A 14,695-nucleotide genomic window follows, 5' to 3' on the forward strand; every position below is an offset into this window, starting at 1 on the left:
CTTCAAAGCCAGCTCTCTATCCACAACACTATGCTATCTCAAACCCCTGTGTTTTCAAAAATCTACTTGTCTTGGATCCTACCTACTTCACATATTTTCAGTAAGATTGACCTTCTGGGAAACGTTTTATGTATAAAGGACAACATGAAGGATAATGCCAAGTAGCCAGCAGCACCACCATGAAATACAATAGACAGTAATATATATCATGTTAGGCTCGTTAGAGCCATAACGGTACAGATGCTTCTTCCAGCAGTCATTCCCTTAAGTTCAATGGTTCTTATTATACTTGAAAAAGAAATCATTTGAAGGTATCTTGGCATCCATGCTTTAAGATGACAGCTGTGATAGTGCGCGGAGTTCTAAATATAAGATCTTCCATGATGGAACCTGTTCCTGCCCTTCATGACTCTGGGCATTATTAAAAGGGCTTGTCACTTACAACTTTGTCTTTTTGCCTTAGAAGCCTTGGAATACCTTTACTTAGCATCTAATTACTGGATATGAACTTAGCATGTCTCTGTGCTGTTTGCAATTTGTCTCCTTGTGTTCAAAGATTGGGGGGGCATTATTGCAATTCTTTCAATTCCCTTTTTACCCAAGTCCTTGATGAAAATGCTAAACAAATAGAGTTAAGGAAAGATCCTTATGGCACCTTATCAACATCTCCCACTACACTGATACTGATCTACTAATCTTCACTTCAAGGAAACAATCATTACACCAATCTCAAAATCCACCCAAGTGTAACACCATCCAGTCTTCCACTCAAGAATATCAATTTACTTAAATTCAATAAATAATTATTAGTACTTTTTGTTAATTACTTTGTTGAGATCACAATGTATGAAGACCATATAATTTCACTCATCTCCCAGTCTGGTAACCCTCAGTGACATGGCTAGCATGACTTGTTCTTTATTTTTAAAAATACATTGATTATTTTTGGGTTTGAATCACATAAATTTCCTAATGAAACCCTCCTCCCATGCTCTCCAGAGAGCAAGCCCTCATAACAATGAATTAAAAATAGGGGGGAAACAATTAAGCAAAACTAACCAGCACAGTGAAAAGGTCTGCCATGATGTGCAGTGTTTCATACTCACAGTCCCCTATATATTCAAAGAAGTGAGCAAAAGTGCCTATTCTTTTCTTCTCTGGGGTCAAGTTAATTATACAGCATTCCATTTCAACTGTTTTCTTGTGGTTGTTTTTTCTTCTCTTCCATTTCAATTGTTGCACTACTTTCATATATAATATTCCTGCTTCAACTTATTTCATTTTGCATCAGTTCACATAAGTCTTCCCAAACTTCTCTATAGTCATCATATTCCACGTTTCTTATATTACAGTAACATTCCATTACATTCAGGTGCCACAACTTGTTTAACCATTTTTCAACTGACTATGAATTGTTATTAGGGAAGTTAGGTAGTTTCTAGTGGTCATTGTTTTCCTTCCTAGGTATGCACAAACTCTCTCTTTCATTAACTGTTACAGAATTTTTACTGGGGATGATATCCACATCAATGGCCTGTCACCATTAATTAATCTACCTTCTTTGTCTTTTTTTTTGAAATTTGGGACATTTATCTATCTCTAATACTGCATCACCTTTCCCCAGGCACCCAGATTCCTTCAAGGTCACTGGTCCAATAATAACATCTTTGAGGGAATTTTTCTTCAGTAATCTGGAGGGTCACTTGTCTCATTTAGGGAACAAATTCATTTAAGGATGCTAGGAATGCTATTATTAATTCCTCATTTATCCTCGGTTTCAATTCTTCCTTAACTATTCTTGCTTAACCTTTCCCAATCATAAATTTCCTGGATGGTAAAAGCAAAAAGAATCAGAGTTGAATTGTTTCATTTTTTTCTCCATTGATGTTAAATGTACTGCTCTAAGCAGAGATCCTATCATTATTCCTATACTGTTGTTATCATTTTTAAAACATTTTTCATAAGTTTCAGTATACTCTGGGATTCAGTCATCTTGGGATTTTTTACACTATTCTTACATATCCTGGTCCTTCTTTAACAAATAAAACACATCCTTGGAGATGTGGCTTTGCTTCTACCTTTTGTATATGTGCTTTCAGAACATGAGCTCACTGGAAAGCTCTCAGTGCCAGGATTCTTCAGATGCTGCTCTCCTTACCCCTTTTATCTTTGGAGGGAATATTCACAACGGTGAATAATCAGAATCTTGTTCATGTGACACTTCCATCACTCTCTTAACTCTCAGAACTCTTGATTATACCAACTCTTTCTTTGAAACTTTTGATATCTACTCATGTAAAGTCTAAGGTGTATATGTGTGTGTGTGTATATATGTGTGTATGTATATATACACATACATATATTCATGCATGTATACATGTGTATATATACATACAATACATATATCTATAGATATACATGTGTATAAATATATGTATGTGTATATTATCAAATCCATTATCAGATTTATATGTGTATGTATGCATCCGATGCTGACCCTGTATTACTATAAGCAGGTAAAATGTAGTTCCCTACATCTTACTGTCTTACCTGTCTTCCCATACTGAAATAGGTGTCACTATTAGGAAAAAAATAACCTGTGAGTGGATTTGGTAGTAAAATGCAAGGACATAAGAAAAAGACAAGGGCATTTTCTACCACCGAGTCTTATCTATACTAGCTGTCATAGAGTATGAAATGTGGTCTGCCTGGAAACTCATCCATGTGGCTATAATTACTGAAGTGCTAAAAAGCCCTCATTGTAACCTCTAACCTCAAAGGTGGTCCCCATAGCGTGCACCCCAAGGACAGCATTATAATGAGACTCCAGTGTATTAGAAGATGCCAATTTTTAAATGACCATGAACCACAAAGTCATGGGGGGAGAGACATAGGGAGGCAATCACATTCCAGGCAAAACAGTCCCACTAGTCTCCTCCAATAGGAGGGGAGGGTAATAGTACCTGTTTCTTTTATGATGGATTTAAATTTAAAGGCATAGTAGAATCCAGTAGAACCTCTAGTTCTCAGGTTAGGCTCTTTAATGCCTGTTTTTAAAGGCAAGGCTATGGACTATCAGGGCAGCATATGATGTAAGGTTGCCATGGGAATAAGCCAGAGGTAAGGAATACTGAGTTAGACTAAATGTGAGCATCTAACAGAGCACATGAGGACAGGAAGAGACATATATTGATTCAGCCACAATCCAATCATCCATTTTTTTATTAGGGACTATCAATTTTATTAAGCTATATATGCTTTGCTTGTTTGAACCAGCTCACTTCCTTTTGGCAGAAGATTTGCTCCTCCTTCTCTTTGTCCAGGGTGTCCCTAGAGAAAACTACGTGAGTTTAGAACAAAAGGAAAGGCCAGGAATCTGGAAAGTAAGGATTCTTTTCAAAATCAGCATTTTGTCTTGGCTGTGTTAAGTACACTCAGGAAAAAATAACTGACCTTTTGGATAATTAGTTCAAGGAATGTTAGAATCAAGACTGTTAACTCTATTTAGGGCCAAGATCATAACAAAATGATGAGGGCATTCCCATTAAAGTGATCAATTCATTTGCAAACATTAACAAAACCAAACTCTATTGGTGCCCTTCTCCCAAGCCCCCCAAAATCAGAAAATGTGGATGATCTTTAAAGGAAGCATTTGTCAAAATTTAAGAGAACTCAAGAGGTGATGATAAAATCACTACTGACCCAGAAATTCTACCACACATTTTTCCCTTTCTGTACAATGACTAAGGTCTTTTGTGTCTTTCACCATACAAGAGCATTTGAGTGAAAGCTCATAGTAGAAGAAACTAGGTTGTGTGGTAGAGTTAAGAAGCCCCGAGTTCAAATCCAGCCTCAGACACTTACTGACTGGGAAACCTTGGGCAAGTCACTTAATCTCTGCCTCAGTTTCCTCACCTGTAAAATGCATCTCCCTCTAGGGGTTGTTGTAAGTATCAAGTGAGATAATATTTATAAAGCACTGAGCGCAGTGTGGATGTACACCACATGCTTCCTTCCATGGTACACTCTGGTTATTTGACACTAGTTAAATGCTGAGGACAAAAAAATGAAGAACCTCCTCTCTTTTCCCTATCTTCCTACTAGTATCTAATTAATTCCTTTCTCCTCCCAAGCAAACTTTTAAAATGACTCTTTTCTTTTATTCTTTCATTTCTATTTCTAGGCCTACTGTTTGGCCAATTAGATGGCAAGTGGATAGAGTTCTGGGACTGGAGTTAGAAAGACCTGAGCTCAAATCCAGCCTCAGATATTTATCAGCTATGTGACCCTGCTCAAGTATTTAACCTCTGTCTACCTCAGTTTCCTCAAATGTAAAATGGGGAAGATAACAGCACCAGCACCTCCCAGGATGGTTATAAGTATCAAATGAAATTATATTTGTAAAGTGCTTAACACAGTACAGTATACACAGTAGGTATTTAATAAATGTTTTTGTTTTTTCCTTCCTACTGTGAAGTCATATCATGGTAACAGCAATTGGATTTGGGGTAAGAGGACTTGAGTTTCAATCAAGACTCTACCACTTACAACCTGTGTGAACTTGGGCAGGTCATTTCTTTGGGCCTCAGTTTCCTCACTTGTAAAATGAGGGCTGGCTTCATTGGCCTTTAATATCCCTTCCAGTCCTCAACACATGATCCTATCACCCTATCCTGTTCCTGGAACAACTTCCACATTGAAACACCAAGATCTAACCTTTCTTTCCCTCAGGTAGATCCTAAAATTTCTCCTCTTTTACAAAGGCTACACAATTGATTAGAGGAAAGAGAAGAGATTCCCATGGCCCTACTCCATCTAACCATACAATTTTCCCAGTCCCCCCGAGCCTTGAGTACTAAAACGCACGTGTGGTCTCTTCAATTTGGACATTTCCTCCATTGAAGCACATGGCAAACCACCCCATTCTATACATCTGGTGTGACTACTGCCCAGGTTCTGCCTTTATTTTACCAGAGAGGGTCCCCTCAATGTATCTGGGTAGCAACATCAGCAGAGCACTGGGGTTACCCACCTTTTACTTCTCCCCCCTTACTCACCACGTGACCAGAACATCTTTTACACTCATACATTTCCATGATGACAACATTCACTCCTTTGTATCAAGGCTCTTTACTTATTACATGCTTCAGCTTGCTCATTCCAACTATGTGCCTTTCTTTCACCTCTAATCACTGTCACATGAGAAAAAACTTAATATTGCACCCTTACGTGTTAACACATTAATATCTGATAAACTTCCCCATATATTCAAGCAAGTCTGTTTCCTGGCTACAGGAACACTGTCTTAGACATGTGCTAGTTTCATTTCCATGACCATTTCATGTAAATCATTTACATGGTAGCACGCTGAAAGAGACAATAATACATTCAGGTATCAATGATATAAAAGAAGGACATAGAGCCGTATGAGGCTAAATCTGGTCTGATTTGGATCTCCTCCAAGGGGATATGATGCTGAATAGAATTCAGGAATAATTTGATCTAACCTTCTCATTTCACAGATAAGTCTTTCCTTTCAAATTCCATTCTTTCTCTTCTAAGACTTGAGACTTTAGACCTTAACGTGTTAAAAAAAATGCTGAATTTCAGGTTTCCCAGTTAGGAAAGTTGATCAAGCATGGTATACTTCATTGGTACTTGACTTGGAACAAGTTGATCAGACAAACAACATTTCTTACTTAATCCAATCTCCCTAAATCTGTGGGACTTCTAAAGTATCTCAGAACATAGAGGCCATTTAGGATTTTCAGCAAAAGCACAAAAAAATACAGTACTTGGGGCAGCACAGGAGGAGGAAAAGGGTTCACAGAACAGTATCCACTTTGAGAAAACAATCCAAGTTAAGTAAGATAAAAATAGCATTTCTGTTCAGCCATCCGTTTGGATGGGCTAATTTATTCCTAAGGCCCCTAAAGAGAGAGACGAGGAGAAAAGAAACAGGGTTGGCTCCTATACAGAAATTATCCTTTTCCCTTCACAGAATTGGGTAATTTTAGAGCTTCCTTGTAATTGTTCTTAGCAATTTTATGGTGGATCTGTGTTTCACAATCCACGTTTTATAGCAGAGGAAAAAAAGGAGAAAGATCCCAACAAAAGAACCATGTTACAAATAGCTCATTTCACTATATTTTATTGACTGTCCAATTCCAACCCTTTGGGGCCTCCTGAAAAAATTAAAACAACAACTACAGAATCCTAGAGATACTTCCGAGCTAAGTAAAATCATGAAAAGGGAAAGTTTCATGACTGCCACCTACTGTCCAGGAAAATTATGACTGCTTTTAAGAAATGGATTATATTTCTATTTTTTCCTATGAAGTTTAGGCAATGCCATGGTTTACATTTTTTAAAAGGTTATTATATTTAAATGTCAATCTAGAAACATGTATATTCACATATGTTTATATAACATGTGTACATGTACATAAGGTTAGAGAATAGGAGAAAGAGAGAGAAAGCAAGATGGGGGAGAGAGAGAAAGAAGGAGAAAGAGCAAAAGAGAGAGAGGGAGGAAGGGAGAAAGAGAGAGAAAGAGAGAGAGCTATATAGAGAGAAGAGGAAACAAGAGAAGGAGAGAGAAGGAGAGAAACAGAGAGGAGAGTGAGAAAGGGAGAGAAAAAGAGAAAAAGACAGAGACAGAGACACAGAGATACAGACAGAGAGATAGTAGAGAGAGAAAGAGACAGAGATGGAGAGACGCAGACAGAGAGAAACAGAGAGACAGAGAGAGAGAGAGAGAATGAGAACTAGTTGTGGCTTGAGTTATTTAGGAACACCTTTTAAGAGATGAGAACCGTTCAAAAATTTGAATAGCTTGCCTTCTATGATTTAAAAATTTTTCTACTGTTAATGATCCCACACTTCTCGGGGAAACAAAGGTACATATCTTTAAAAAATTTTTAGATTACATTCAACCAGTGTTATTGTGTGAGTGTAAGACATGGAATACAACCCTTTTCATTCTTTTTTTTTTTTTTTGATGAGGCAATCAGGGTTAAATGACTTTCCCAGGATCACATAGCTAGTAAGTGTCAAGTGTCTGAGGCAGATTTGAACTTAGGTCCTACTGACTCCAAGGCCAGTATTCTATCCACTGTGCCACTTAGCTGCCCCAAACACAGCCATTTTCTTTTTAAACACAAAAAAGAATATGACACAGATGGCAATGAAGAGGCATATGGTGGGTGTGTGGGCAGGCTGCCACAAATCACCACTGAGGAACTCCAAAGAAGAACAGAAGTACAAGATGCCACCAGGGAAATGGAGGCTGAGCAAAGGTCAGGATCCCAGATGGACAGCTGGTGTCCTGCACTGGTATCCTTGCAATGAAGGGAGAAAGTTAGGGGGGCCACTAGCACAAGAGTGTGGTGACCTTAGGTGACATATATGTGCACGTGTACACACATGTGGCACAGGATAGGCAGGTAGGGATGGGCTGCCATCTCTATCACTGGAAGAAAGATCCACTTTGAAGAGATCACAGATATACTTTCAGTATTTTGAGTATTACCCCTAGAAAGACAAACAAATAGGCTTCTTATTCCTTCTTTTAAAGTTTACTTTTAGAATTGTGCGTTCAACCATAGCTAGAAAAATAATGTGTAATGAAAATAAATTGTCACCTAGTTTTCCACCAGATCGTTCGTCTCTGGCTATCACCTAATGACTGATGAACTGTCAGTACTTTCTGGTTGGCCTTCCTGCCTCAAATCTCTCTCCACTCCAGCCCATATTCCACTCCACTATTAAAGTGATTCTGCTAAAGCTCAGACCTGACCATGTCATTCCCCTACCACTTACTCAGTCACCTCCAGTGGCTCCCTATTACCTCCAGGATCACACAAAACCCTCTGTTTTGCTTTTAAGGCTCTGTACAATCTGGCCCGTTGCTACCCTTCCAGTCTTCTTGTCTACTTTTCCCCAAACATCCCCTATGATCAATGACACTCCTTGCTGGTCCTCTCACAAGACACTCCCTCCCCACTGTCCCTGATGCCTGGAAGTCTCTCTCTCATTATCTCTACTTCCTACCTTCTCAGCCTTCCTTCAAGTCAAGCCAAAGGCCTACCTTCTTTCTGCAAGAAGTCTTTCCCTAATCTTAGTGTATTCCCTCTTATATTATCTCCAATTTATCTTGCATACAGGGTATTCCCAAAGTCTATTTCAAACTATTAAAGCTTATATGCCAAATGCTATTGAAGTTACTGAAGCTTAAAATTTCATTAAGACTTTTGGAATGCACCATACATCTTGTTTATACACAGATGTTTGCATGTTCTCTCTCTCATTAGACCAAGAGCTTCCTCAAGAGCAGGAACTACTTTTTGTAGTCCACAGCATATATACTTGTCACATAGTAGGTATTTAACAAATATTTGTTGCCTTGATTTCTCAAGCATTTCCTCTAGGGGGAAAAAAAAAAGGTCAATTTAGCTATCTTCTCCAGGATACATTCCTTAAGTAAGAAGAGGTGAAAGGGATAGAAATATATATGTAGAGGATGGTATGTGGAACCCACCCTCATCTTAAACTAGAATTGACATCAGATGTGTCCAGCTTGGGGAGGGCCTCAATATAATTACTGGTGACTATAAAACTGAACAGATGTTTCTTTGGAGTGAAAAGATATCAGATTAAACCAACCCCTGTTTGAGTAAAAATGAAGACAGAAAACAAAACCTCAAAGTATAATGCAAAATGAAGCAGCATGATAGATTAAAAAAAAAAACTAGCCACTTTAGTGAGGGGTGATATACTTACAGAAAAAAATAGTGAATTCACCCAAGATGTTAGCCAATCTACTTTACCATGGAAGTCCCTTCTAAAAGCCATGATGTAACATTTGTGAGCCATGACATACAAAAAGGCTAGAACATACTTGAGATTTAATGTGAGCTTGTGGGAAAAGGTTTATTTGCATATCCTCATAATGGGTGGTGCACTTAAGAGGATATAGCTGGTTAAACAAACTTACCCGGCTTAAAATGTGGTAAAGAAGAGACTCCTGGCCAAGTATCCTCATTGGGCGTTCCAAGAACCTGGTGAAAAGCAGGAAACAGGGAGGATAATAGTTAATGTTTCTGAAGCACTCAGAACCCTCAAGTGTCCAGGAACATTAGACACAATGTAGTATGATATCCCGGACTCTTCCTATTACCATGTGCCAAGATGTTTTACTTGAGTGAAAGCAAAACCTGGCTAGAGGGCCTCCCCAGACTGAAGTCTTTGTAATTTAAGAAATACTTGCATGAGGTAAGAAAAGCTGTGTTTGCTGTGCTTTATAAATCACATCTAAACCTGATCAGTCAGTCTGGGACTTGAACCAAGGGCTGTCAGGATCGCTTAACATGGAGGCATCCCATGGGCTTCTCTCTGAAGCTTTCATATCTCATTCCAAAGTTACACACCTCATTGCCCAATGCGTCTTAAGAATTCTGATATCCTCTTCCTTAAAGCCTGTCTGTTTTAGGCAGCCTGATACTTCAAAGGATTAGAACAAACAGCAGAATGCTCACTGTCATTTATCCTACTTCTTTATCAAGCTAAAATATGGAACAATGACAGGTCAAGGTTTTCCTCCTCCAGATACCAATTTTCATATTCTTTTAGCATCCCACCCAAATGTTGAATGCCTGGACTTCGGCCACTTTGCCACGCGCTACCCTTTGAGAAGGAAAGTCACCAAAAAATGAGACTATTCTTATATTAAATGAGAACTTTTATGCTGGTACTTTCTACTTGGTACACTCCCTCCCAGAAAGCACTCAAAATCTCTGTGCAGAAACTGAAGAGGAAGTGTACGGGTGGAAAGAGGGCCACACTTGGAAATCAGCTTACTATTGTCCGCGGGACCTATGGTCACTTATTTCATCTCTTTGAGCCTCAGTTTCCTCATTTGTAAAATAAAGGGGTTACACTAGAGGACCTCTAAGGTCTCTTCTTCCTACAGAAGAGTAAGATTATTTCCCTCATTTTCCGTAACAGAAATCTGGCCTTGTATGGAGTGGTAGGGGAAACATCTCCACTAGAGAGAATCACAGAATTTCAGAATTAGAAGATGACACATTTAAAGTCAAACTTAATAATTAGCAACAAAACTAAACAACTAACCACAAAATAAAGGGTTGCATCTTATAGAAAACAGCATTTGATAAAATGGAACACATGAATTAAGAATCAGCAAGCGACCCCTTCCCCACAACTCCCAAAGAAAGCTTTTAATTCTCCCCTGCTCAAAAACCTGCAGTGGGTCCCTACTGCATCCAGGATCAAATCTAAACACCTTAGACAGGCATTTAAAGGCCTCTGGCTCCAATAGACCTTTCTAGACTTCCTACACACTACATTCCTTCTTGCACTCTGTAGCTGGGTGCTGTCCTTCAAAAATAATGTTTCATTTCCCATCACCAAGGCTTCCTTCATAGTCTGTGCTCCATGTTTGGAATGGCCTCCCTCCTGTCCCTCCTTGCAATACCTCTTTCTTCCAGTATCTGTGCCAAGAAAACTCCAAATGCAGTCATGGAGAGTCAGAAACTTCTTATCAACTGAATAAAAACAACAAAAAAATCTATGTCCATATCTCTCTGTCTCTACCTCAATATCTAACATCTACTTCTTTCTCTCTTTCTCTATCTCCATATATCTCTACCTAGCTCTCTCTCTATTTTATTTCTATCTATAGATATTTATATAATTTTATACATACATACACACATTCTTATGTGTGTCCATTTCCTGATAGAATATAAGCTCTTCAAGGAAAGTGACTTTCTTTTGGGGGGGGGCAAGGGGGTATCCTGAGCCCCACCATGCCCTCTACTTTACAGATAACTGATAAATTATCATTCATTGATTCTTTCATCTCTTCCTGTTGGGTCATAATGTTGGGTCACTGCTGGTCTTTGTAGCTAAGCATCCCCATGTTGTTGCTATGGGGAAAATGAGGAAATGCAAAAGAGTTCTGAAGGCTAAATATGCTTCAATTACTATTATTATAATCAATACGACTATACTGATAGCAAAAAAATAAAAATAAAAGTCTCCCTGAGACAACTCATTGGCATAGAAATAAAGCATTGGTCCTAGAGTCAAGAAGACCTGAGTTCAAACCCAGCCTTAGACTCTTACTAGCTGTGTGACCCTGGGCAAGTCATTTAACCTCTGTCTGCCTCAGTTTCCTCCACTGCAAAATGGGAATCATAAAAGGACCTACCTCCCAGGGTCACTGTGAGGATCAAATGAGGGAAAATGTATAAAGCTCTTAGTCCAGCGCCTAGCACATGGTGGACGTTATTCATGTTCATTCTCTTCCCCCTTGTTCCCTTCTCTAAGACCAAGGAAAAAAGGAGGATGTACAGGAAGGGCTGTGGAGGTAATGGGATTAGAACTAGTTTAATTCACCTCAGGGTACATGCACTTGAATGTCTTCTGCATTGACAATTGTGATAATAGTGACTCTGGGCAAAATACAGAATCAGCACCAGAGATAGGGGGACTTGGTGTCTTTGGGAGGAGACACAGCAGTCGTGGGGAATGTCCCACCTGAAGCACGTGCCCATTTTAGGTGGAGAACTTTGGAGAAGCAGGACTGAACTAAACCCATTCTGCCAGCCAGCCAGCAGCAAGGGTACATCCTATATCCCACATATTAAGAGATCTCCATGCTTTAAATAAAAATCACCCAGGATCCTGGATACTTTTTTCATTCTCTCCTAATAAGAGAACAACACACTTACTACATCCCATTCTGAAGTGTGTGTGTGTGTGTGTGTGTGTGTGTGTGTGTGTGTGTGTGTGTGTGTGTTTAAATGGAAAGATGGCAGCTAAAATTTCCGATCACATCACTCCTGGCCGCATTTTCCATTTCTGCACTTAAACACTAGCAAGCTTTTAATGCTACGACATAGAAGTTACCGGCAAGAACAGACTAGGTCCACCGAACACAAACATTTCATCTTCCTTTACTTTACTTAAAGTCTTGAGTAAGATACTCTAGGACTGACTTTAGATTTACAGAACCTCCATCATTGACCTTCTTCCCTACATACAGATGTTCTGCATCTTTGAAATTGCCTTCATCCCCGGCTATGAGACCAGATTTGCTAATCATTTACATCTTCATCAGAAGAAAAGCAGAAGATGAAATAAAAACCTAATTTTCTCCTTGTAAAAGATTTTCTGGAGGAAGGAAGTAGGGAGGGGGATCAATACTGGGTTGGAAACGGTATGCAGATATCAATCACCCATGATGTTCTTGTGGTGGTGGTTGTTTGTCCTTCATTTTCCAAGAGGACCAATGATATCATGATGTCGTGACTTGCTCGTGAATCAGATTTAAGTGAGGCAGAGCTGCACAAAGTCATCAGCCTCATTCTCTCTTTGAATTATCGAAGTTCAGTGGTGAGACAAAAGTCAGGACCACTGGTGATGACCCAGGATGTAGTGGTTTCCTTTGGCATCTTTGATGTCTAACCAAGCTCTAAACATTCCACAGAGCCTGCTTCAGCTGTCTTCATGGCTATTGGAACAGATTGTTCTCATCTGTCTATTCTTACCAGAGGAAGTCTTCACGTGCTTGGGGTAGACACCCCCCCCCCTTCAATTACTCTCAACCTGGTTTAGCTGAGACAGTTTTCCTGGGGCGTGGCCTTGTACCATTACTCAGAAGGTACTTATGTTTTTTTTAAAATTCTACTGGCCACTCATCATTTTTTTGTTAGGATTTTCTTAGTATAAAGAATCATTCATTAAACACTATTTGGGAACACCCAAACTGTGGGCAGGACATCATTAAAACTTCAAAGTGGCTATATAATAAGAATGATGCTTTGTATTCATTTTGACAGTTAACAAGCATTTATTAAGTACTTCCTATATGCCAAGCACTGTGTTAAGTTCCAGGCATACAAAGAAAGGCAAAATATGGTGTCTGCTCTCAAAGCTGGGAATCTTTCTAATGAGGGAAATAACATGTGAATAACTTCGTACATAGTATAGAAGATATATACAGGATAACTTGGAGGAATTCTGGGAAGAACGGCATTCCCAGTGGTGTGGGGGATAGGGAAAGGCCTCCTGTAGAAAGAAGCATCTGATTAGAGTCTTGAAGGAAGCCAAGGAAAAGAGGAGAACCATTCCAGGCTTGGGGGACAGAGAGTGCCAAGGGAGAAAGAGAGCCTAAAGAGTGGCATGTGTGAGGAAAGGCAAGCAGGTCAGTGGAGCTGGATTCTAGAGTATGTGGAAGGCAGAAAAATGTAAGAACACTGCAAAGGGGCCAGACTGTGAAGGGTTTTAATGGTCAGAGGGCTTTATATTTGATCCTGGAGGGAATAGAGTTACTGAAGTTTATAGAGTAAGAGGATGACATGGGCAGACCTACCTATACTTTAGGAAAATCACTTTGGTATCTGAGTGAATGGACTGGAGAGGGGAGATGCTTGAGCTAGATCAATTAGAAAGTTATTATTGCAATGGCCAAGGCAGAAGGTGATAAGGACACGAACTAGGGTGTTGGCTACGTGAGCAGGAAGAAGGGGACATATGAGAGATTTCCTGAAGGTAAAGAACAAGAATTGACCTCAGGTTGGATATGTAGGGTGAACAGGAGTGTAGGATGACTGAGTTCAGTGACTGAGAGAATGGTGATGCTCTCAATAGTGACAGTAAAATGGGAAGAGGGGAAGGTTTGAGGGTAAAGATGAGTTATGTTTTGGACATGTTGGGTTTCACATATTTATAAGACACATACAGTTTGGGATGTCTAAAAGGCAGCTGATAATGTGGGACTATAGCTCAAGAGAGATACTAAGATTGCATATAGAGATTTGGGAATCATTTGCATCGTGATGATAACTGAACCCATGGAAACTCATGAGATCACCAAGTGAGATACATGTATAGAGGGAGAAGAAAAGAACACTCAGACCAGATCCTTGGGAGATCCCCAGGTTGGTGGGTGTGACCCAAATGAAGATCCAGCAAAGCAGACTGAGAAGTCATGAACAGGAACACAGGAGGACTAGGAGAGAAGTGTCACAAAAACCCAGAGGGACAGAGCATACAGGAGATGATGGCAGAGGCTGCAATGACATCAAATAGGATGAGGATTAAGAAAGGGCCATGAGATATGGTGATCAAGAGATCAAAAAGACAACTTGGGAAATAGTGGTTTCAGATAAATGATGAACTCAGAAATCAGATGGCACAGAGTTCAGAAGCAAGTACAAATAGAGGAAGAGGAGGCACACAGGATAAATGACTTTCTCAAAGAATTTGGCCATGAAGTGGAGGAGAGAATTAGGAAGAAAGCTAGGGTGGATGACTGGATCAAATAACACTTAAAAGGTGGCAAAGACACAGGTATGAAGACCCATGGTGGAGGTGGAGGCCACTGGCTCCTCTATCCCTGAGACATTCCACCCCCCCCCAATCTTTGCCCTCCTAAGCTACTTAAACTTTGGCAATGAATGGGTATGGTATAGGGGTGGGACATTGAAGAGGAAGGATACTGAGCTTAGGAAGCCAAGAAAGTGATGCCCTCCCTGCTGAACTACTTGTGTGAGTCCTGAGACCAGGGTTCTCTGTTCAAAATGGGTCAGATTTCAACAACATGGCAGAAAGATCATTTGGTGGAGGAGTCAGAACTGAGTTCTCTTCCCAGTTCTAACACCTAATT

General features: G+C 39.7%; 1 protein-coding gene across 1 annotated transcript in view; it reads right to left on the minus strand.

Moving 5' to 3' along the window:
- The window catches only part of CDK14 (cyclin dependent kinase 14), a 654,255-nt gene that overhangs the window by 175,905 nt on the left and 463,655 nt on the right, over positions 1–14,695 (minus strand). Inside the window, 1 exon segment of the mRNA XM_020987443.2 lies at positions 8,996–9,059. Within this exon segment, the coding sequence (XP_020843102.1) occupies positions 8,996–9,059 (64 nt within the window).

Source organism: Phascolarctos cinereus, unplaced genomic scaffold (genome assembly GCF_003287225.1).
Source record: "Phascolarctos cinereus isolate Bilbo 61053 unplaced genomic scaffold, phaCin_HiC Scaffold_1;HRSCAF=81, whole genome shotgun sequence".
NCBI lineage: Eukaryota > Metazoa > Chordata > Mammalia > Diprotodontia > Phascolarctidae > Phascolarctos > Phascolarctos cinereus.